The sequence below is a fragment of the Opisthorchis viverrini genome (assembly GCF_000715545.1).
Source record: "Opisthorchis viverrini unplaced genomic scaffold opera_v5_31, whole genome shotgun sequence".
Taxonomy (NCBI): Eukaryota; Metazoa; Platyhelminthes; class Trematoda; order Opisthorchiida; family Opisthorchiidae; genus Opisthorchis; species Opisthorchis viverrini.
This window is the reverse complement of record NW_008751688.1, coordinates 2,146,898-2,169,771: the sequence shown is the minus strand read 5'-3', so window position 1 is coordinate 2,169,771 and position 22,874 is coordinate 2,146,898. Positions and strand designations below refer to the sequence as shown.

At 43.9% G+C, this 22,874-nt stretch overlaps 2 protein-coding genes across 2 annotated transcripts; one reads left to right on the top strand and one right to left on the bottom strand.

Annotated features, from left to right (window-relative positions):
- Positions 1-273: 273 nt before the first annotated feature.
- On the bottom strand, positions 274-22,551 carry T265_02592 (hypothetical protein; the record flags this gene model as incomplete). Its single annotated transcript, XM_009166871.1, has 10 exons — positions 274-444; positions 3,704-3,851; positions 6,974-7,062; positions 10,630-10,760; positions 13,427-13,462; positions 16,413-16,891; positions 18,709-18,990; positions 21,544-21,747; positions 22,210-22,283; positions 22,389-22,551. The coding sequence occupies 10 exons, from the start codon at positions 22,549-22,551 to the stop codon at positions 329-331; spliced, it is 1,722 nt and encodes a 573-aa protein (XP_009165135.1).
- Positions 7,740-8,027, top strand: T265_02593 (hypothetical protein; the record flags this gene model as incomplete). The annotated part of the gene is made up of 1 exon (XM_009166872.1): positions 7,740-8,027. One exon carries the CDS (start codon positions 7,740-7,742, stop codon positions 8,025-8,027), a length of 288 nt encoding a protein of 95 aa, XP_009165136.1.
- Positions 22,552-22,874: the final 323 nt, after the last annotated feature.

Sequence of the window (22,874 nt, the reverse complement as noted above, 5' to 3'; positions counted from 1 at the left end):
ACACGTACACTCCAGTCAAAATTCAGGTCACAGGTGGAACGGGCATGCGCCAAAGCACTAGAGATCAACAAGCAACCGAACCACTTCAACCATATTGATGCAGCCAGCATTCCGTCTATCTGACTTGGACCTGCTGCACATCTCAGTAGGCTTAGATCGTATCAAAATACCAAACTTAGTTAACGTAGAGCTACCGCATTTAACGCCTAAAGCTAAACACAAAAGCTTTATTATTATTATTATTATTATTATTATTATTATTATTGATGAATACGGACAGAGGAGTTCCAAATAATCAATAAAAGTACACTGAAGTGTTGTTTTCGCCTCAAGATGGGCTGTTGGAGTGGAAACCAATAGGGAACCCGGCATAGCCACATCGTCCTACAATCTCTGTAGCGAGAATCTGGGCAGCGAAGAACAAGCACACTGACCACAGAATATCTGGAAATAAAAAAACAGGGGACAATGCTGACATGAAAAAGTTACAAGAAATCACACTCAAGAATATGGGAAATCACCGATAGGGTCGGGAGCTTAGAAAAATATGCGAAAAACAGACCGGAAGCAAATACAGTAAAAAAATTCCTCACTAAGGGATGCACTTCATTAGGGGACATTTTGAATTCCCTGGGAACTTTTTCTTAAAATACCCAAAGGATTAGCAAACTTCGTGCGTGGATATCTGCTTTCTACACATACGTTTCCATTTGGGATTTTCGAGGTTAGTTAATAGGGTAGCCGCAACACGACAAACGGATCAATACGCAATCATTTTCTGGACTAAGGAAAAACGAACAAGTTGATGAGCAACTGCTACTACTCTCGATCCAACTGTACAATCGAAGGACTGTGAGAAAAGGAAAAAGAACACATAGCTCTTGACGTTGTAAAGCTGGATAAAAGAGGGACTGATCAGTATGGGATATCGTAAGTCGGATAAGTGTGATTTGGTCGAAAGAAGAATCGAACCACGAGTCCTCGGAGAAGTAGCGCGTGGTAGGATACAGTAAAAAGGGTAGATGCGAAGACCCGAATTCGGAGACCCATGCCAGAGAAACCCTGAGGTTTCCATGCACACATTTGGAAGGAAACGACGGATTTGGAACGTAGCAGTATGGCCCGTTATATTGCAGTTCGGTTACGACATCGGCGAAACTGCTTTGTGGCAAACTGAAATTTGTCCAATACCGGGAAAATAAACAGAAATCCACTTGGCTAAATCTCTTATTCGATGAGGTGTACAATACGAATGAGTCGAACGACGTTAGTATGTTGAATGGTGGGGAAGCTCTTTGAAACACCGCCTCCATTATTTGGTAATAAGCGTTCGGTTGTAACACACTCTGGGCGCCTAGCTGCCATGCCATCCGAGGGAAGCACGAGGGCTGGGATACTGGCACGTTGCCCAAGCCTAGACAGGAGAAGTCCAGATGAAGAGGTTGGCTTCGAAACACGGACCCTCCGGTCAGTAAATTCGCGTTCTACGAACTGAGCCAGCTCGCCCCTTTCCCCACTATTTAATGACGCCATCCCGATTTTTTTAAAAGAAGTACGAATGAGACATGCATGACGCGGAATTCAATTCAAAGATGAGGTCTCCTGCGTATCGAGCATGCAGTAACATTTAAACCGCTTAGTTATTTGGAGAGTCAATAAACTTGGCTCTTACATTTTTGTGCTTTTCATTGCAGAGTTAGCTTACGATAAATGCTTTGATTGTCATTGAGCGTTTGGACATTCATCAACAAAAAAACCTGATACGTACAGGGCCTGCGCCTGTGGGCCCGCGTATAAGGTCCTTTGTTCAGATTCTTCTGCGTTTTACAGGCGTACAGTCATCATCCCGTCACATCTGCAGCGATGTGTCACCAACACCAGCCATATTTGACAGCTGTCATAGAATAAGGAGTATGGAATTAGTCAGAGGCACACTAGTTTCAACAAGTCGAAGGCGTCAAATGTACAAGCTTCCTCAGCATGTGATTCACGTACGTCAGATGGTGATTCATTCCACTGACGCTATTGTAAAGATTTACCCTACAAGTCTATTGCGTGCGCCAATACAATGGTTAACCGTTCCGCTGCTTATTGTCGTTCCCTTTAAGACGTGGCTCCTCGACAGCAGTAATTTTAAGTGAATTTCGGGACAATCTACCTGTTTTGGACGTTTTCGATGAAGCCCGAAGATTTGTTAGATCATTCTATCTTGAATGTGGACGCCTGCCGCCCGAATCAGTTTTTCTGGTTAACAGTGAACGCCAAAGCACATTAAGAGAGACAGTCGGTAGAACAGATCCGAATATGGTGGCGCATGAGAGCCTTTGATGGTGATATACACCGGGACGATTGTGCAGAAATCTGTTATAAACCGTCAGCCAGTCTAAATATGAATGAACAAAAATGGGTACCGGCAACAATTATCTGTTCATCACCATAGTACCAGTGTCATTCATTAGTTCCAGTGCAGTACTGCACCCTTCCTAGTATAGTGCCCTGCAAGTGTTGCGAGGGACCACCAGTTAACACCTCGTCAAGTTATTAATGGATGAACTGGTGTTTCACAAGCCCTATGGTTAAATGGAAAATTATTACATGAAGGGTCGATGAAATATCTGGTTTTTAGCCACGTTGCTTATACGCCGAACACCACTGCCTTGCGGTTAGGCTTTTGAGCCAAAGGCTTTGGTTGAGAATTCTAATCGTCCTTTTCTCTAGGTGTGGGCGCCATGCCATGACCTTAGTCTTGCTTACACACAAAGCATGAACGTACGTGGCGTCTGGACTAACCAAACACATTCAGTCTCAAAGGTCTAACATCTAAGTGCCCACTCGTCATCTAGTTATTCAATTCCAAAAACGACCACCTACGTGTCTTACTGACGTGGGAGGCGAGATGGACAAGGGGTGAGAGCGCAAATTTACTGACCGGAAGGTCCGTGGTTCGAACCCGACCTCTGCCTCTCGGCTTCCCCTGTCTAGGCTTGAGCGACCTGTCAGTATCCCGGTCCTCGTGCCTCCTTCGTGTGGCATGGCAGGTAGGCACCGAAAGGGTGCTACAGCTGAACGATTTTTTCCTTACTGAAGTGATAACGTACAACAGTGTCATAGCTGCATACCAACTCCGAAAATTGGGAAAAATGGTGTATAGGAGTGAACCATGGGAAGATAATGGTAAAGGTTACGGTGCATTACAAGCAAAAACATGCAAAGCACCTTGGCTCCACACAACGTGCGTGAACCACAGTGTGAGGAAGTGGTGTCTACAACAAGTACACAGGAGATCGAACGGCTAACAGCTGTTTATGTTTAGAGAAGGAAGTGTTTATTTGGTGAGAGCAAGATGTATTTGGTTCTACGCGTTTTGTCCCCAAAAGGACCTCATCAAATGGGCGAAGCAGTACTGATTATGCATGACTTTGGTCAGCAACCCTTCCCATTTGCCGTACCACCAGGCAGATGCTAGCCACGCTTCGGGAATCGAGTCACGTGGTAGAATCTGTCTTGGGCAATCAAGTGACCGTTACGAGAAAAATGATAGCCCAAGGCCGACCCGTACATCAAAAGCTCAAAATCGGCTCGCAGTGATTCGGATAGAGAGCAACAGGAAACAGTTTTCGGAAACATTCTTACTCAGCAGTGTAAGCGTCGATTGTTCGTTTGTTGGGAAGCAAAAAAAATATGCAACTCCAAAATCACTTACGCGGGGTGAAAGCGGCGAAATATAAAAACTGCGTCCCGACTTCGTATCCAAAGCGAAAGTATATGAAAGCAGTTAGGGAGAAGATCCAACTGAGCGATTTTAAGAGGAAGACACCATACTCCAAAACGGAGGAAGATAGTGTTTGACGCTGTAACAAATAAAGTATCGTGCAAATCACAACTGCGAAACAATAAACGTTAGAAAATCATCATCAAAGGCAACTATTCAGGAAGTGCACACGGCGCCGAACAGCCTATCACATCGAACTGCTACCTGACGACGAAGGACAGGTTAAACCACATATGCACCGAGTGTAACTAGTAGAAGACCCCCATAAGATGACAGAATGCGCCCAAAGGAGCCCAAAGTGACAACACATTTCTGAAATGCTCAGTTTGCCAGACTAGCCGAACTGTCAAAGGACACCAGGGGACGGATGTCGGACAAAATGTGTCGACTGGTGGACGGTAATTATCGTCACTAGACTGATAAAAACAAGTACAGCACATTCTGTATCATCAGAGCTGCAAACGACGGGGGGTCAACGACCATTGGTTCTAACACGAGGTCTCCATCTGGGGATATGGCAGTTCTAGACCAAAAGCTGCTACCTTGATGTAGGGGTTGAGTTTCAGTACTGTAATGAGCCCACAGGCTACACAGGATAGAATTCCGTTACACAAGGTGCAACCATGCAATGAATGCCAACGGAGAGCAGTTAGACCAAGAGCAGCGAGACCCCGCACTACGGGTAATCGTGCTATGAGGCGATTTGGAAGTAAAATCGTACTGTCCTCTGCGATAGAAGTGTGAAGAGTGTGGGGTGTTTCACCGAGGCAACCAGCATGTCCATATTCTTGGAAGTAGCGATGCTGGCTTCCCACGACGAAATATCCATACTGAAACGTGACAAGGCACCAGGATCGGGCGGTCTGTATCCAGCCCTCTTCAAAGAAGGTGGAGAATCCCTGGCGACCCGTTTGACAAAGTTTATTGATGCGATGTGGAACGAAGAGGTGCCTGCAGAATGTGGCATGTCGACAGTTATCCCGATCTTCAAAAATGGTACGCAGACGCTGTGTGAAAACCACCGAGGCATCCGCCTGGTAGCTGTGGCATCGAAGGTCCTCTCTGATCTAGTCCTTTTACGGTTGACTGAACGCAGGGAGAGACAAATCCGCGAAAACCAAGCTGGGATCAGTTATGCAGGAGAATGCATCGATCACATTTCCATCCTCCGAAAGATTTTGGAACAACGACACTGCTTTCTGCAACCACCAATGACTGTGTTCCTTGACTGTTAGCTGCCTTTAGCTCCGTGGACCGTCAGGCACTATGGCAGTGTCATCACTGATACGATTAAGGAACACTCACTATCAACATCTCATGCCTGTAAGGTCGAAGTGCTCCCGGGGTGTCCGCGAACAGATATCGAGTATGCAGACGACAAAGCTATTCTTAGATATGATACCGTGACAATGCAGACAATATTAAATAATAAAAATAATGCAGCTTTTGTGAGCTTGTATCACCTGTGACGTGTGCTTGACATCAGCCTACCCGTCAAGGGTCGAGTGAGATCCATATTACTATATGGGCTAGAAACGCAGCCGCTGCGCGCGGAGGACATCAAAATACTTTTAGTGTTTGACCATCGATGCCTTAGAGCATCGCCCGAGTCTGGTGGGAACCCCACATCAGCAATGCTGAAATACGTCGAATGGTTTTCGAAAGAAATAATCCACCCACGATAGACGAACTGATCACACTCCAAGGGTTACGCTGGCTTGGCCACGTGCTCCGTATACCGGTCGATCGACTTCCTTGAATGGTTCTCTTTGTACAACCACTCGAAGGGTGGAAATGAGCCAGGGGAGGTCAAACAATGACTTAGCAGCGAGGTACGAAAGCGATCATGGTTGCCATTACGCAGTTGCGCTGGTCATTGCCGTCTTCCTGAATGGGGACATCGAGACGGAACACATCAATGCCAGACATGGCCCAATCGCGCCCTCAATGGTGATATTGCATCAAAGCCATTGCCTTCAATGCATAGCTCCCTGATAACGTTCCCAATCAAAATTTCACTAGCAGCCCTGTATTTGCGCACAAATTATATCAGTTACCGCGTCAAATGCGCATCTATCTACCTCACATCCCCAAATAATCGGTAAACAAAACTGTGGCAGCTAGAACCACTGTACGGCAAGTACACGGTTCTTACAGCTGCTGCTGATGATGAGAGGGCAATTAAAACATAAATCATAAGTTGCATAAGTCACACCAGCACCTGGTTAGGCACTGATAGACTGAGTGCTCCGCAAGAATTCCATGAGTATGAGAATGCGTTTGACGTAGATTCGCGATGTGTTCAGGGGACGCATCTGTGTTGATAAGGGAGCCAATAAGAAGTAGGTATGAATCGTGGCGTTTGATAGAATCAATCATGCGCTTCCAGTGTGAAAGCGTGTGAAGTGTATCGATCTAAATCAGATGTTTTACCGATAACCGGAAAGAGCGGCAATTACTCAACATCAAACGCAGTCTCGAAAGGGGCAGTATGAGGTAGCTATGCTCTTTATGTACATCCGTGAATGGAAAGAAACGCATCTAGTCAATATACATTCTATTTCTAAACGACTGGAAAGGACAGCGTTAAACTGTATGTGTGACGTTCGAAGTAGCTGTTTGAGTTGCAGGTTCCAGATCGAGGTGTTGTGGTTCGTATCCTTGCCCGAATTTCCGATTGCTTATGTTTTCGATCGGTTAACTAGGAACTATCTGACCCTCCGAGTTCTCTTCGGGTCACAGGACAGCTGCACAATGACAAGATATCACCGAGACAGAAGTACATACATTAAAGACAACAGAGAAGTAGTGGAGGCCTACTAGATACATTTTTGTAACGCATCTGTAAGCACATCTGTTTGGACATCAGCCTGTTGCGCTTACAAGCAGAAAACAAGTAAATGGATCCAGTTCACCTGGTTTCCTTTGGGCGTGTACACAAGTAAACAGAAAAAAATATGAACTACACTAAAATAATACCAGTAGTCTAGCCGAATTTGCAACACTCGCTCCAATGGAAGACAAGCGTGATAAATGCATGAATGAATGCAAGTAGTATGAAACACAAAAACCACGCGATCTTTATGCAGTTAAACCGCACTTGCGACCCGGTCTACCATGACGGCTACACATGGTTCAGGAACCAATGTGTGAAGAACATTACTAAAAAGTTGCCAGGTAAACACAGACTGAAAAGCTTACCAACAAAACACCAAAGTGTGTTTGTCTGAAAGCCCATTTCAATATTCGTTCAGCACAGAGCTGGATGAAATTCATGACTGTCCAAATAACTATAGAGGAAAAAACAGATGAACACAACGAAACTTCAACACAAAATCATATGAACTACTACTTGATCAAAAAAACGAAATGTGCTTCACTTGAGGAGTTGTTTGCTACACGTGGTGGATTGGAAACGTCAGTGCTACGGTGATTAACCGTCTTGAGCAAATATGGCAAATGAAACTTTCCCGAAGAGGCGGTCAAGATGAATAGCCTATCATCAAGAAGAACAGTAATTATGGGACGTGTTGAGCACAGCTACACAGCTTTAAATCAGCACCAACTGGGAAGCGGAAGAACAATGTACAGTAAGTTTCTTCATAAATATCATATTGCTATATCGCGTGACAGTTCCGTGACCTTATCAGTAAACGTAAAGTACATCATCGATAAGGTATCTAAAAACTAGTCCGGTGAACAATACGCGTTTACCGGATGAGCCACATGACAGTGGCTTGTGGCTTTTCACCCGAATTAAAATCCGACCCTTGATTCAGATCACACAAACACAGTTCGGAACACTTCGGGTAGAATTCGTACTCTACCTACATCATATACGTAACGGTTAAGGATAAACCATCTTGGAGACCAGAACCTGGTAAGTTGAGGCAATAGTCACGCGTAATTTAGTTGCACACACGAATTACGGTTAACCCACTGTAGCAGTCAAAATGGGCACTCTCTAATGAACAGCAGTGTTCAGTCGACCACAAGGCGACACCTCGACGAGAGACGATCACCGCCCCAGACGCCAAGCACCCTCTATTTAAAGGGTTGTTCTTTCTTGACAGGAAGACCAGACGATTCAGCGAAAAGCAAACTGAGACGTCCCCGGATCATAGCCACCTTATGGAAGATTTATAAAGCCCAGACAAGTGGGCAGTTGGTTGGTACATTACCATCCGGAGATCGCGCCCAAACTCCTGAGGTATCCCGGCACAACTTGGAGGCGGCGGCTCAGCTAATGCAGTAGTGCGCCGAGAACCAATAAATCAAGTACCTCTTAGTAAAGGATAGTACCGAAACAAAGGCGAGAAGTTTTGAGTAGTTAGTCAAAGAACCCCTACTTAAATGTAGCGCTAAGTAGCATCAACAAAGAGGCGCTTTTTGAGATGATAAGTTGGCAAGAATAAGTGGGGATTTTGGTAGCTGTACCACGCTCTTGTTCGTACCCTCAAACAAAACGGCATTTATTTCCCTTCTGAATAGTACTGGTCCAATAACATATACTGGATAGGATATGAAAAACAAGTAGCTATTAAGTTTCAACCATAAGGTGAATCTGTGCTTTGATACAGGCAATACCACACCCGAGCGGTACGGGCCTCCAGGACGAGACAGCTCTCGTCAAAATTACTATTTTCTAGTTTCTACATCATTAAAACCCTAACATAGCATCCAAAAAACGGATGAATACCATAGAGCGAAAAGTTCGCCCAAGGTAAAATAACTCATTTGAGACTATTGAGCATCCAATTACTTTTTGACACCATTCGTCGAATGTGATGGGGTGCTTAGCAAACATATTGCCAGTCAAGCTTCGAAACCATGGACGTTATTCCGCTGCTGTACGTAGGGAGTGTAGCCTTTGTCGCGGAAAGCCAGGGTTTCGAGATCAAGCGGTAGTTTTCTGCCAGTAGGTGGAACAAGTCGAGGAATAGGATAAGACTTTGAGTTAGTATAGAATTCCTATTTCTGAAGAATGAAACTACAAAGCAGACCTAGGGATGTGTGATCTAACAGCTGTCAACCACATACAGCTGTAAAGGCTTAGTGTGCATGCTTTTGAATGGAAACTCAGAGGTCAGGGATGAGGCAAGTTTTAGAGAGCTTGGCAAATAAAATCATTGGACGCATTAACGACAAGGGAATCAGTAAACAACAGCAAAAGAATGACTCAGATACCACAGAATTTCGGAGAACTTGCTGGGTTTATCATTGTTGAGCAGCATGGCATGTACAGGCTGTCACTCTAGTGGGTGCCCGAAAGTACAAACATCGACGACCTGAAACTTGAGAGCCGGTGGAATGATCTCAAACGACTGTGACTGAAACTTCCTCACTAGGGTCCTGGGACCGCTATTCACTAGGGGTGCTCTGGTTCACTAGGACAAGAAAGTCAGCAAGACGTGCTATGGAGACCAATTTCGGAATAGAAAGAAGCAAGTCGGGTATTACTGAGTAACACTCCACTTGCCCTGTTGATCAATGGGAGTACTGGAAAAAATAGGAGAGGAAAGCCGTGAAAAATGAGACATGTCCTTTCAGGAAAAAAATTCCAAGAAAACCAAAACACCGGAAATGGATGGTGGAAAAAAGCCATTAAACTGCGCTTTCATCTCCGAAACCTGATTAAAAAACTGTATGCCGAAACGGTTCAATTCAAAGTAGCTTTCGCCCAGAATTACTGAAAAGCCGACCGATAACATTTGGGATTTTTGAGCCACAATGCGAAATGCCAAGGGCTTTGAAGCATTCAGTTTAAATTCCATTGAATCGAATCAGCGGACAATATCCTCGAGCACAACGGGTTTGGACCTTGGTCATATGGCACCACGCACAAGATTTCGCCTACTGCTTTACGAATATACATAAAATCCAAGTCTGAACACACGGGCATTTTTACCACTCTAACAGTCCTGGTGGTTAGCTCAATCCGTCATCCACTTGACAAACCCTAGTACCAAATAATTTAAGCCCACCGGAAAACGCCCGATTACTTGTGAGTGGGCACTGGATCCTGCAGTAGCTGCACATATACCTGTCTCGTTTAAGTAATAAATAATTATAAATCCTCTCTTGACCTAACTACACTGGTTTGCTGTTTGTGTTATGGGCGGAGCGCATTTGTCTGAGTGGTCTCAATTGACACAACTACCAACTGTAGTAATCACACATAAACTTGGCAAGAGTTAACCCAGGTGATGATAACTGAATGGTAAAAAACTACCGTAGAGGATCCTCAATGAGGCTGTCCGTCCAGTCCTAACACAAGGCTGCGAAGCGTAGCCTCTACAATCAGAAGATATTCGGGAGCCACAGATTTTTGCCAGTGGTGCATTCAAAGAATCCCAAAATTCAGTACCCGCTGAAGGTGCTCAAGCGTTGTTATGACCTATTAGGCCTAGGTGACGTGTTCCCACATTAGTCTGCGCATCCATTAATCAAGGAAGGCTATGAAATTCTCAAAGTTTTTTTCACCAAACCATTTCGAGGGTGACCTTGTCGCTTCGGAGGATAACTAAAGAGGTGGCTTACTATGAAATGGAGTAATTTGAACTTTGTGCGGCCTGCGGCTCTTGTAACTAGAACAGGCAGTGGGGAGCGATTGGTTCCCATCGTCGATCGTTGGTAACGGCCGTCAGAAACATCTCTGAAGCCAACTCACTCTAAGTCGGAAGATCATCGTCTCGAAATAGTACCCCTGCCCCCAGATAAAAATCCATCAAGTTCAGAGTCAACACAATAAAAAATTAATCCAACGTTGTGATGTACTCCATGTTGGACCTATGGGATTAGTGCTAAAAAACTGAAACACCCGAAAGCAATTTTAATCGAAAAAAGCACAGACTTACCATTCGCATAAGAAAAAGAATGAAAGACGAGGACGAACACGAAAGGTACAACAAGCGCCGATGTGTGGAAGACCACGCGGAGTAACCCCTGATGCGTCTGGATTCCAGGGAGCAATGGATGATAAACGTGGCTATAATAAACAGAATTATGCGGTGTGGTATGTAGTATTCGATCTATTCAAAGAAGACAAAAGAATTAGCTAAAACAGTCCCTGGGTGGTACGGAAACAAAACGAGGGGATTTTCTGAGCAAAAACTGATAGAAAGCAAAGCCGTCCTAGGCGAGGATAGACTGTGTCAAATTGTGCGGGGACAACTATAGCGTAGTTTGATTAAGTTTCTGAATGTTCTAACGAGAAGCAGATGACAACAAACCTGTCTCTAAGGCAGAGAATGTCGTCGAAGTACGTGCAACGAGTAAGGACTATGCCGATAGTGGTTCTCAGTAAGGCGTCCTTTGGCTTGCGTATGAACACTCCTGCAGATAGAATTTCCACCCGTGACATGATTGGCACTATGCTCCTACGTGAATAACTAACGTAAGATGGAACTCAGGTATTTCAAGTGCACATGAGTTATCCTATACAGAGATTGCAGCGTCCTTTAATGAGCCAAGCACATATTAGCCGAGAGAGCCGAATGACTTTGAGAGGGACACGTTGATCAGGAAGGAAGTCAGTCCTGATGAGAAAGTCGTATGATTGACGAAAACGGTATACTTGATGGAGTGCCTCGTACACCGTACCTGATAAGTGAATTCTGATCGGTTCAACAAAACTACTTAACTACACAGATCTAAGATCGACCTAAAACGAATTCCATTTTTGTTGAAGCCATCTTCTTTTTGGGGCAGACTCGCGCTAAAAGCGTCCTGCACCTGTCACTCTAGTCCAGATAGTCGAAACCATCAGATTAATGCCTTTGCTATCACATACGACATTTCAGGCCATCATCTCAGAGAGCTGCCAGCTGTGGAATCGGTTCCCATCAGGCATTGCGGCCATAGGAACCAAGTTATAGCGCAAAAGACTGTAGGAATCAGCAACTGGAATAAGCACAGTCAAATAACCCCTTCAGGTAACACGCTAATTTGTAGAAACTGTACAACGGGCCCCAAGTTTAATGCCATTAGACTTAGATTGACTATTCGTCGTCGTCAATTGATTGGAGACGAAACGTTTGCACGCCAACTTCAGCGAACACAGCAACAACTAATGTTTAGACCGACTGGACTAATTTCTATCACATGGAATCACTCAACCGTCAATCACGAAACGACGTCCCCGATAGATTGATCAAATGGAAGGATAATTACGGCACGACAGTGCTACAAAGAAAATCAGCTTCAGAAGGGGCAAAGTCCCAGTCTGGAAAATAAGCGGAATAACGACAATAACTAACCTACAAGAGTTTAATGAGTACATGTAACCCCGCCTACCATAAATTAGCTTCTGTTCCACCCTGTGAATAGTCAACTTGCTGCCACATTCTCAACTGGATTGAGAATCTGTGGGGCATACTAATAAACCAAGTGAACAACTATGCAGAAGTCAATGGCTATAAAACTAAGTAAGCACCTGCTTTGGGAGAGAAATGAAGGAAGTCCAGACGAAATACCGTCTACGTTAACATTGAAAGCAAGGTGAAGAGTATAAAAGCGAAGTGGCTAGAAAAGAATCACTGAGACAGTGCACCTGAGCGGTCTCATAAATGTTCCTCTTCCAGTGATTTTCTCGTTATTTTTCTGTAAAAATTTTGGGCACCGTCGGAAATCCAAAAGACGAAAAGTCGCTCCAGGAGATTCATTATTACTTAGGTTAAGGTGAAAAAGATGGGCTGCTCTACAGTGCCCTGCAGAAGTTATAGTGTAGAGTGTACAGAGTAGAGTGTAATTTGAAGTCTAATCAGGAAAACCGTTTCAATCCAATCAAGATAAAAACACTCAAAACCAGTAAACAGTTGCAGTGGTGCTGGAGTGAACAAACAGCCTGATCAGTCCGTGGGCGGCATCAGAAGCGCCCAGTTGGGGGATCACCTAACTCGGAGATAGTTCTATTGATAAAAAACCTTTCTTCCAACCATAAATTTGAGAAAGTTAACCGCTTTTGTACTGAATATAAAATTTCACCAAAGAATATATTGTACACAACTTGTGGTACGACATCATGGTAAATGCTCTACAACCTATTGGTCTCTCGCTATGGAAACGTGAACGGCACTATTTCTTGGAATTCTCGCCTATAAAACAATCCAGAATCACTTCTAAAAGACAGATAAGCAATCCATCACATATCGAAAAGAGAGCATTTTCCCGAGAATTTTTGTATGGCACACTACTGGATTCTCATAACTACTGCTCTGAAAACTCATTTATCACAATCTTGTAAGTATGCTATCCCGTTTCAGTGAGCCACCATACCTCCTTTTGCTTGACGCAAGACGATCCATCAGTTCGACATAACCAAGATGACTAGGTGAATCAATACCGTTTGAGAGGCTCCATCCACTCGCTGGATCGTCATGAACGTACAACGACGAACACAAATGTCTCCGATCAACCGAAAGACGGGATTGCAGAAACATTATTGTAGATCATTCGGTGTGTAAGTTACACCTTAGTTGTGCTTAACATAAGCTAGGATGAACAGCTCTCATTAACCGATCGTCTGCCGGATACCAGTAGATCCGAGTAGGCGGTGGAAGCTGCCGAACAACTGTTCCGCGCGCTTTGACGATTCGCCGAAACCCAGTTACTTGGGAATGAAATCAGTCATTTTCGAAGTTGACTAAGACTTACCGGAGCAGGAAATTGTACAAGCCTCGATCAAATGACCTGAAGTTAACAGAATATAGATGAATATGTAAATCGTAGTCAGCAGGTAGGTTCTGGTGACCAGGTAAGTAAAACAAGAAGGCTCGATCTGCCATTCGTTCGATCGGACTGTGGTGATGGGGTACTACGAGAGTAAATAATGAAAATTTTGCCCATCGGAACGAGCGCCTAAGAGGAAGTGGTAATTCGCAATCGGATCAATACCACAAAGCAGCCGACCCATTACATTATTTTTCCTCAAATTTTGAGGACTTTAGGTCACTGGAATCGCAAGCGAGCGGGTATTAATTCGATGTAGATCGAAATGCTTTGAACCAGAAATTCCTTCCTTTGTGTGAATTCTATCGTCATGAATGGAACAGTTCCAATGCAAAGATTCTCAAGCAAATAACAGAAATCAGTAGCCTCATCTCCCTTTCAATGGCTACATCCCTTTCAGTGGAGGCTAAATCTAGCGGTTTCTTCAACTGATCTTTCCTCACAGGAAGATATAGTTCGTGAAATACACTCTAACAAATTTGTTTTCGCGGGAGACTCACCTAGAAGCATCATAAAAGAGAGATTCAGCTGGGATCCAGGTGAGTCTCCCGCAAAACCAAATTGCACGAAATTTCGTGCAATTTGGTTTCAACTTAGAACAAAGGTCGACGGAAACTCCGGGACTGTGCCTGCCTAATGAGCCCCAAGAAGAGCGAAACCGGTAGCGGTCTGTCGAAAAATTTTCGGCAACCTTATGAGTAGTGTATTAGAAACTAATTTAAGACCGCAGTCAGTGCTGACAGTATCAATTCAATCTCAGTGCTGGTTAGCCTTCACACAGTTTGAAACACACAGACCAAGCAGAAACAGATGTTACGAACATTAAACTGTTACCTGTAACCAGTGAATTAAGTACTTGGTCAGCTTTGATTGAGGTTCAGTATAAAACGCAGTACCAGAACAGGGGACACCGTCCGTAGGTTTAGGAGATTCCTGATTAATTGACTTCGTAGCAGGTGCTTTGAGTCAAACTTAGCTTACATTTTCAGGTGGCCAGGTGGATGAGAAATCTTGACACACATAAATGTAATTCGAAAGTACTTCCCACTTGCTTTGTTGTGCAAAAAGCGCAGTAAGTTGGTTGCGTAAGTCCGTGAAGGAGAGGGAGGCACTGCGGGTATTTTGTCCGCATACATGTGGGAATGTACAATGGTAGTGCGCAACGCTAGGGCCACATGACTAGGTTCAGTATGACCAATGGGCTTACGTCAACCAGAGTTGTGCAAACCAAGTTGAGACCAAACTTGGTATCATATGTTGACCGAACTCCCTCGTTCGGTAAGTCGAGGATAACGGTAGTAAGTGTGTTCGAGAATTATTCTACCAGAGCATAAGATTTTTCTTGCGCTAATTTGGGCAAGTTCATCAGCCGGTATGAAATCATCAGTGTACTATGTGTGGCGGGGTGTTGTTCTATCCAAGGTTTGACCATCCAGACTGACCTCGACTTATCACTGGTAGCTATGGCGAGAATTCACATGAGCTTGCTGATCATTATTGTCGATATATATATATATATATATATATATGTATCATTATTGTCGATCTATATATACCGAAATTTTGCCGCTTTCTTGAGATATTGGAATGTGACTTTTTAAAAAGTTCACCGGGTGATCGCTGTAGTCGTCTAGTACACGGTACGTATCTTCTTTCACATACACATGATTGATGGGTCTCGTTCTTAAACCACCCCTATTTCAGGTTCAAACGCAAAATTGATGCCTTGAAACGCAGTGTTGAGAAGTTTGTGTCTTGCTCCGCATTCCGTCTCATAACAAGAAAAGCGTTGCCTACATGCCCTATCCAGAGTCCGGGAGTAGAGGATTGGTGGCACGTGTTCCGGCTTCTACATGACTCCCTTGGAGATCAGATTAGGGTTCCTCTCGGTTGGTGACAAATGTCATTCATATGTGATGTGTCTATACATAAGCCTGCATAAATTTTACGGTTTCACTGTGTATAGGTTATGAAGCTTTTCAGCATTACTTATTATGTCCTGACCTTGAAATAAGCGGCTTTATTAACATTTTGCCAAGCTGCGTGAAAAAGGGCAACAAAAGGAGCTCATTTTTGTCAGTGAGTAGAATCTGATATCATCAGTTTTCACCATCCATCGCCTTTGACTACTTAACTTATCCGTTACTTATATCTAGGTGTTGCAGTGATTCGACCAACTAAACTCAAAGTAGCGTCATGACCATTTTATCGACAGAAGCGTTGATACAGTCCGCTTTGCCCGGAACCAGCATTCATTCTTTACCTGCTTTACAGTCGATCCCACCTTCTGCAGATTACCGAGTTTGACTAGTCCTTGTTCAGCAAAACGTATCCAAGTACGAACAGTTGCATCGATTGTGGCTAAAATGTGATCACGGATTCAAGTAAACAGACAGCCAACTACAAGGTGCGGTCTAGTCGGGGTCTCGTCGGGTATATGAGGTTATCGAACCATGAACCAATCACTTCCCAGAATAAGTAACACCTTGACCGGTAGACCAAACACCGAATCGTAAGTGCATAGACTACCAACTCGAAGTCATTCGTGTAGATCATATCGGTATTGTTGAAAATGACATGCAGCAAACAGGCTTCTACGTGAACCCACTGTGAACATATTCAACAAGATATTTTTTAGTTTTCGAAGCACAGTATCACTACTGTAACACTATCACAACAGTGATCAAGATATGAGCTAGCTTCTGACTATGCTTCGACAAGAGGCGACATAGAGAAATTGAAAGTCTTTCCTGAACCGCTGCCATTACCAGGGAAACAACCATATCACTCATACTGTGCTATTTCAGATAATTCCTTTTCCAGAGAAGCTTTTGAGTATATAGAAATATACAATAAATGCAGCATAACTTGCCTCCACATTTCGGAATACAATGCAACATGGGCGACACACGATGGAGGGGCAGGTATCAGGCAGATTCGGGCTTGAGACAATGATATCGAGTCCGTTGAATCCTGTTTCCCCGAGTTAGAAGAATGGTGTTCAGAACAAGAATGAGAAGAAGCACATTCTGAAGGCACAATGTTCCGTCTGTTCGATGAGAGGAACAGTTCCAGATCGGATAATAAACCAGGAATCCCATAAAATAATAAATGTAACATGTAGAAATGTATACCGGCCATGTGAGCAGCCATGACAATAGCCACAGGTTTTGCACTGAAACCAGCAGTTTCCCAAGGATTGAAACCCGAAAGGCGACCTCTTGAGGGTTGAAAGTATGCATACATGAACAGTGCATTTGGATAAAGGAAGCAAAGTACAAAGTACCAGAAGTGGTACCAGAAGATAAGACGAATTGCACGACCGAGGAGTGAACAGACGGTGAGCGGACGGATGCGGCCAGTTAGCTTCGCAAAACGGATGCAACTAGGCTGGAAGCAAGATGTATGAAAACAGTATAACATACAGCGATTTAAGATCTAAAAAATGAGATGTCTGACTAATAAGGAACATCGAAAAATATGCCAACAATTCAAATGGTTCTTAGGTTATATTATGAACGTATGAGGAAAAAAATTGGCGTGTGCCACTGTTACGCACTCAGCACCTCCGGATGCCCAAATCGGAGGACAAACGGACTGTGCACGCACTAGACCTGCTAATACAACATGTATGACACAGTCAGGAAACATGCGACAGATACACTTCCTGCTCCGAATCACTAAGTAACTACTGTTGTAGGTGTCAAAGGGTCTCTACAGAACACGATCAGAACAACACATCAAAAGACGGCGGAGATTTTTTCTATGTCCCAACCAAAGCCAAAAATAGTCTTCCCTTGGCTAGAACAATTCCCCTCGAAGGGATCAAGTGTCTAGTGAGGGGCTATTGCTCGATAAGGGAAGCGGACTTCCGTACACTCACTCGGGTTTTTTTCGGTCACAGTGAACTACACACTAGCATATTATCCTCAAAAAAACTACAGCTATTCCTCCCTTGAAACCACAAAAACCTACACATGTGCTCGTTGCAAAAAAGAGGGTTCCGTACATCCTCTGCGATGATCACTTGCGCAACATCGCCTGTGAAGCGCGCCTTGAACACCTTGCATAACGACCCAAAATACCCAGAAACGACTTTTAAACGGTATTTCTGGCGTTTAAGACCGTTAGAATAACCAACGGGTTCCTAATGGGAGACAGGAAAACAACGTACATTTTACCAACTGTGGCAATAGGCCGGAAGGCTAAAAAGCTCACAAACCAAACTCACCGATGCAGCGACAGTCGCACGTCTTTCAAGACGCACACCAGTAGGCAAAAAATGCACTTTGTATCAATTAAAGTAAAACCGCAGGGTCGAACTCTAGCCATAAATGCGGTCTAAAGAGTCACATTCGGAAGCATACATTTCATGCGCTGCAAAAAACTCACATATGTATTTTACTGGATTTATGAGGGCCACACACGTACCATCTGCTAGTGGTGTGAGGTTTTAACACCTTTGAGAGCGAGCAACACACCACAAGCGAAGAGTACACTTTCTGCTAGCTGAAGCAAAGTTTACAATCAGCTCCTACACCCAGCCAAACAGCACCTCGACAGTGGGACATAGCCCTTAATGCGTCATAAAAAATGAAATCATCTTCCCCCAGAGAGCATGTCACATCTAGTCCACCTATTCGACCAACCAGCAAACTGGAAGGTTTTCACTCGTCAAAATGAGTAGAACCCTTCTGACTAAGCTGCGTTGACTGAATTTAAGACTGAAAGCAAAACAGTCGAGTTCGCCTAGTTGATCCCTTTCCTCACGGCTCCGTGAACTCTCCGGTCCAAGTAGCACTTTTCCACAACTGCTCTATCGGTCATTTAGTTCTTTCACGGACAGTGGCAGATGTGACATCGTGTCCCCAAATTAATTTCGATCGAAAGGTGTGACTTTAAACGAAAACCAAATGACATTCAACAGTGACGATGAGCGTGCCTTATTGAGCAGTTTGGTTGCGTTATGAAAGACTCTTCAGATATTGAGGTGTTCCATGTAGAAATATTTTTTCCCAGAGGGACACTGTGTGCTGGGGTTTGCTTGCCGAAGGTAGCTACTGTACAAAGGTAAATTTCAGATATGAGTTCGTGTGATCTGCAAGCTTTTTGCTACATGTTCTAGGCCGCAGCTGGTTTGATGCTGAATGCGTCATCCAAACCAACAAATAAAAGAAACTTAGGATACATGTAGTAGAAAAACATACATTTGTTTTACCGTCCTGGAAATCCAACCAGTCCTGGAACGGAACGATCGGACCAAAAAAGAACGAGTACGGATAAAAGGCATACTCCAACACGGTCCATAGTGTTTTCCATAAACGAAATGGTGTTATTCTAACGTGCTCCAGAGTTCCGTCTGAAATTCTGTGGGATTCCTCTGCCAAGCACAACGCAACACTCAGTGAGCGCAGCAGTATAAGAAAGTGAGCAGAGTATACCAAAGCCCCCACAGCATGGCTCTCCGGGACGAAGCGCGTGAGAAGTTGCTAGTTAGGAGGAATGGATCATGGAGTTAGAAAAAGCAGCGACCGATAGGTACCACAGAATGATCAAATGAATGGTAACGCAAGAGTTGTTACGGATATTGCAAAAACTGATGACTGATCAAGTCAGAGTGACTCGACTGAGATACAAAGGAATGTTTGGAAATCGGCTTCTAAAATGTAGCACCAATGGCTTTGGAATTGAGAAGTACGCTGAAACATCTCTATATAGACAGCTGACAGGACCTATTTGGGACCCAGAGGTTGTTGTAGAGGGCACGCTACATGCTGTTTAGGTTCTTTCCTTTAATTTGAGGACGGTAACAGGTGAACTGTTTAAGGGGCGCCAAATATACCATGCAGATCATTAACAGAAGGTTGATAGATTCTTCGCTAAGACCAGCCACAAGAATTCGGCGGGAACACAAAACAACGGTCGTTTTAAAGGGTTGGCCACTGAGTAGGGCTATGCGTCGGGTTTCATTGCATCGCTATGGGGATGTAGATGTAGACGGAGTGATGGTTACAACCAGACTTCAGTAATATCATTTGCACAACCTTTTATTGGTCAGTTCGCCACCAGTTTGTCCGTCGGACCCCATACTGACGAAAATATCGTTAATGTGGTTGTTCACGCTAACAATAAATGCCAGCACCAATTTCAACGAGATACAAACCTCCGCACCCAGTCACATTCTGTGAAATGCGGTGTTGATTTTGGCGAGGAAATGCATCCTACTATGAATTAATATTCCTATGGAAACCAAAAACCTATTGCTGGTTTACAGACGAATTACCTACCAACGCAGCCACTTTGGTAAATGGCTTTGTACTTCACAAATCAGCTTCCCAGAGGGATATATCTATCGTTCACCCACTTAATCAACACTAGCTTCTGGAACAGTGGGGGAATTCCAAAGCCGTTTTCTTATGATCGTTCGCCAACAGATAGATGGGTGCAAACATGAATGACCTGATAGAATAAGTTTTTGTTTTTGTTTGGGTTGCCTAAGAGGTAATCGCAGAAGGGGCACCAGAGACGAATGGGCTGAATTTTTTAGCGGTAGTGGATAATCCGTACAACAATCTGACTATTTACGACAATCGCATAGATGGCACCCTTAGAAAGTCCTCCACCTAAATTTCGAGGAAAAGAGGAGGTAGCATGAGCAATCTACGACAGCCGGATATTATATTGTTGTGATGCAGTTCGTCCTATAAAATAAATTTATGTGGAGTTGCAAATTAACACTAACTAGAAGCTGTTGTCTTCATCATCACTATCAACCATAAGCATCGCGTACTTATCGTAGTGGTTACAGATGCCACCGTTTCGTTTACCGACGCTGAAAAGCTCAGACACGAAAGCAGTTCCATCCCTGTTGAGACTCAACAAATACACTAAAAGGGATCTGATACTTGATATTTCAGTTAGCAGCAACCATTCGGACCGCGTATCCGTCAATTCGTTTCCGCATCGGACAAAGTCCTACGCTCATTGTTTGCTAGCCAAGTGATGACAGAAATGATAAATGATCATGTGAACAAAACATGCTCATTACTAGCCACTAGACAGAAGTTCGTCTGAGTAAACCAATGGTCGTAGGTGATGGTGCCTTAACTGATTTTTTTAAACAGGATATCGTTTTAGGAAGTCCTTGTTTCGCCACAAGATTGGAGCGAAGGCGGCTGATGGAAAATCAAACTAAAAAGTTCCGTAGATGAAAACGGCAAACCTAAGGGACTTGTAATCGGCATGTGAGACTGATGTAACCCGCTAATAAACGGACAGTTAGTCTACTAGTCCCTCGAGAACAGATTTGGCTCGAAGAAGCGAAACTATAGCCAGCAAGACGTCCTGTCAGCTTCCCACGTCCTTCTGACGCGCTAAAAGACGAACGTTTTCCACCGACTTTTCTCCGATCAGTAAAACAGCTAATTCAAAGGGGACACAACATAGACTGCTTTGACCTAGATAACAATTCTGCTAGGTAGTCGAGGCTAAAATAGCCTTTTGAATTCCACTTAATACTATTGGGCACAAAAACGTTTGCCGAAGTTTGTTCGTCAAAGAAACCAACTTGTTTTAAACAATCTTGCATTGGCCAAGTCTTTTGGAGCTGAATACCTGACACATCTGTAGACATAAAATAAACTTCCAGTAAATCAGGGACAGTGGAATGTTAACTTTGTATCCTCAATCAAGTGGTTGAAAGCCGTCACGAAAATCCCTGTTTATCACATTTCACATAACATTGTTCTTCACAATCCGCTCTAATTCCGAATCTGCAACTAAAAATTCATACTCAGGGTATGAAAGGGTCCAGCATGCCTTGAAGTGAAACGCTAAAATCCACCAGAAAACCAAGTGAGCCCCTTCCATTGAGAGAACTGGTCTGGATGATACGGAAATAACCCGTCCCAATAGCACTGGCTAGGCAGTAGTGCCAACCGATGCGAAAGCACAGGCCAGGTAGATGAGCATAAAACATTTTAAAAATCGTTTATAACAACACACCAAGAAAAAAACGGAGATTAAAATAAGGCGATTCTCACTCGGTAATACCGTGAATCCGTTAGGTAGTCAAACGCTAGAAATAGAACAGGAGTAAAGATCCAAATGATGAATCGTTTCCCACGAAATGAAATGCCCAGGATTGCGAACAAAACAGTTAGCACCAACGCATCCACGACCAGAAGTATGCCAACAAAGTGAAGTACCAGCAGGTTGGATGCCACCGTTCGAAGAATGCACTTTATCTAGAATATCGTCAATCAGCGTTCAAATAGAAGTGTACCAAAGGGTGTTTCTTTAGAATAAATTCCAAAGAGCAGGAATAGACGAGATAAAGTGCATAGAATGGAATGTAAGTGCCCCATTGGATGAGCGAATCCCAGTCCGAGTCGCTTTCATCCTTCAAAAGAGCCGTAGGAAATGAAGTAAACAACCTGCCAGTGGCAGCGCGCAAAAATCCGTAGCTTTGAAGACGCAAGCGGTTTTCTAAACCAGTTAATAGCTGGGAGCTGATGGCTCACTTGGGTTACTGGAAGCACGATGAAGCTGGACAAGCAGAAAGGCTTCCAGCGTGAAAAATATAGCAATACCAAATACACGTTCTAAGCTCTTCATGGATAAAATTTTAAATCAAATGGCTGTCCGAAAATATTCTGCTGAACAATGAGTACCGGAGAACATAGGCTTTTGACCATTGAAGCTCAAACTTTTCTCTTAATCTGCAGCAATATGGCCACGAAAGACCAAACTATTGCGACCACCACGCTGGGAAGCAGCTCCCCTGAAAATAAAAAAACTAGATTAGGAACAGTGGATATGTGCTTGAATGCATCAATAACGTGCTACTCGTTCTGGTAGGCATTTTTGCAACAAATAGACTCCAAACTAGTTGGGAGATATCCCGGGGCGAGATGACTCAAGTGGTTAGGGCGCGAATTTACTGACCGAAAGGTCTGTAGTTCGAACCAGACCTCTGCCTCTCGACTTCCCCTGTCTAGGCTTGGGCAACCTGGCAGTATTCCAGCCCTCGTGCTTCCTTCGGGTAGCATGGCAGCTAGGCACCGGAAGGGTGATACGATTATTATTATTTATCGTCAAGGCCGAAAAAACAAACGTTTTTTCACTTCAATTTTCGGTCCGAGTTCCTAAACACACCTCTAGGATTTCGAGAGGTCCAGTCGAGGCACCCGTGAAGGGGCTTACTCACTATTCAACTACACATTTAAAGGCATTTCGGGGAGTTACAAGTTTCGTGAACTCTGATGGTGACATGGTTGGTTCTAAAAAATAAAGCATTAAATGTGAACATGGACTTCCAGAATTGAGGAAGGCACATACCGGGACAGGTTATGTAGCATTCCAACGAACCAGA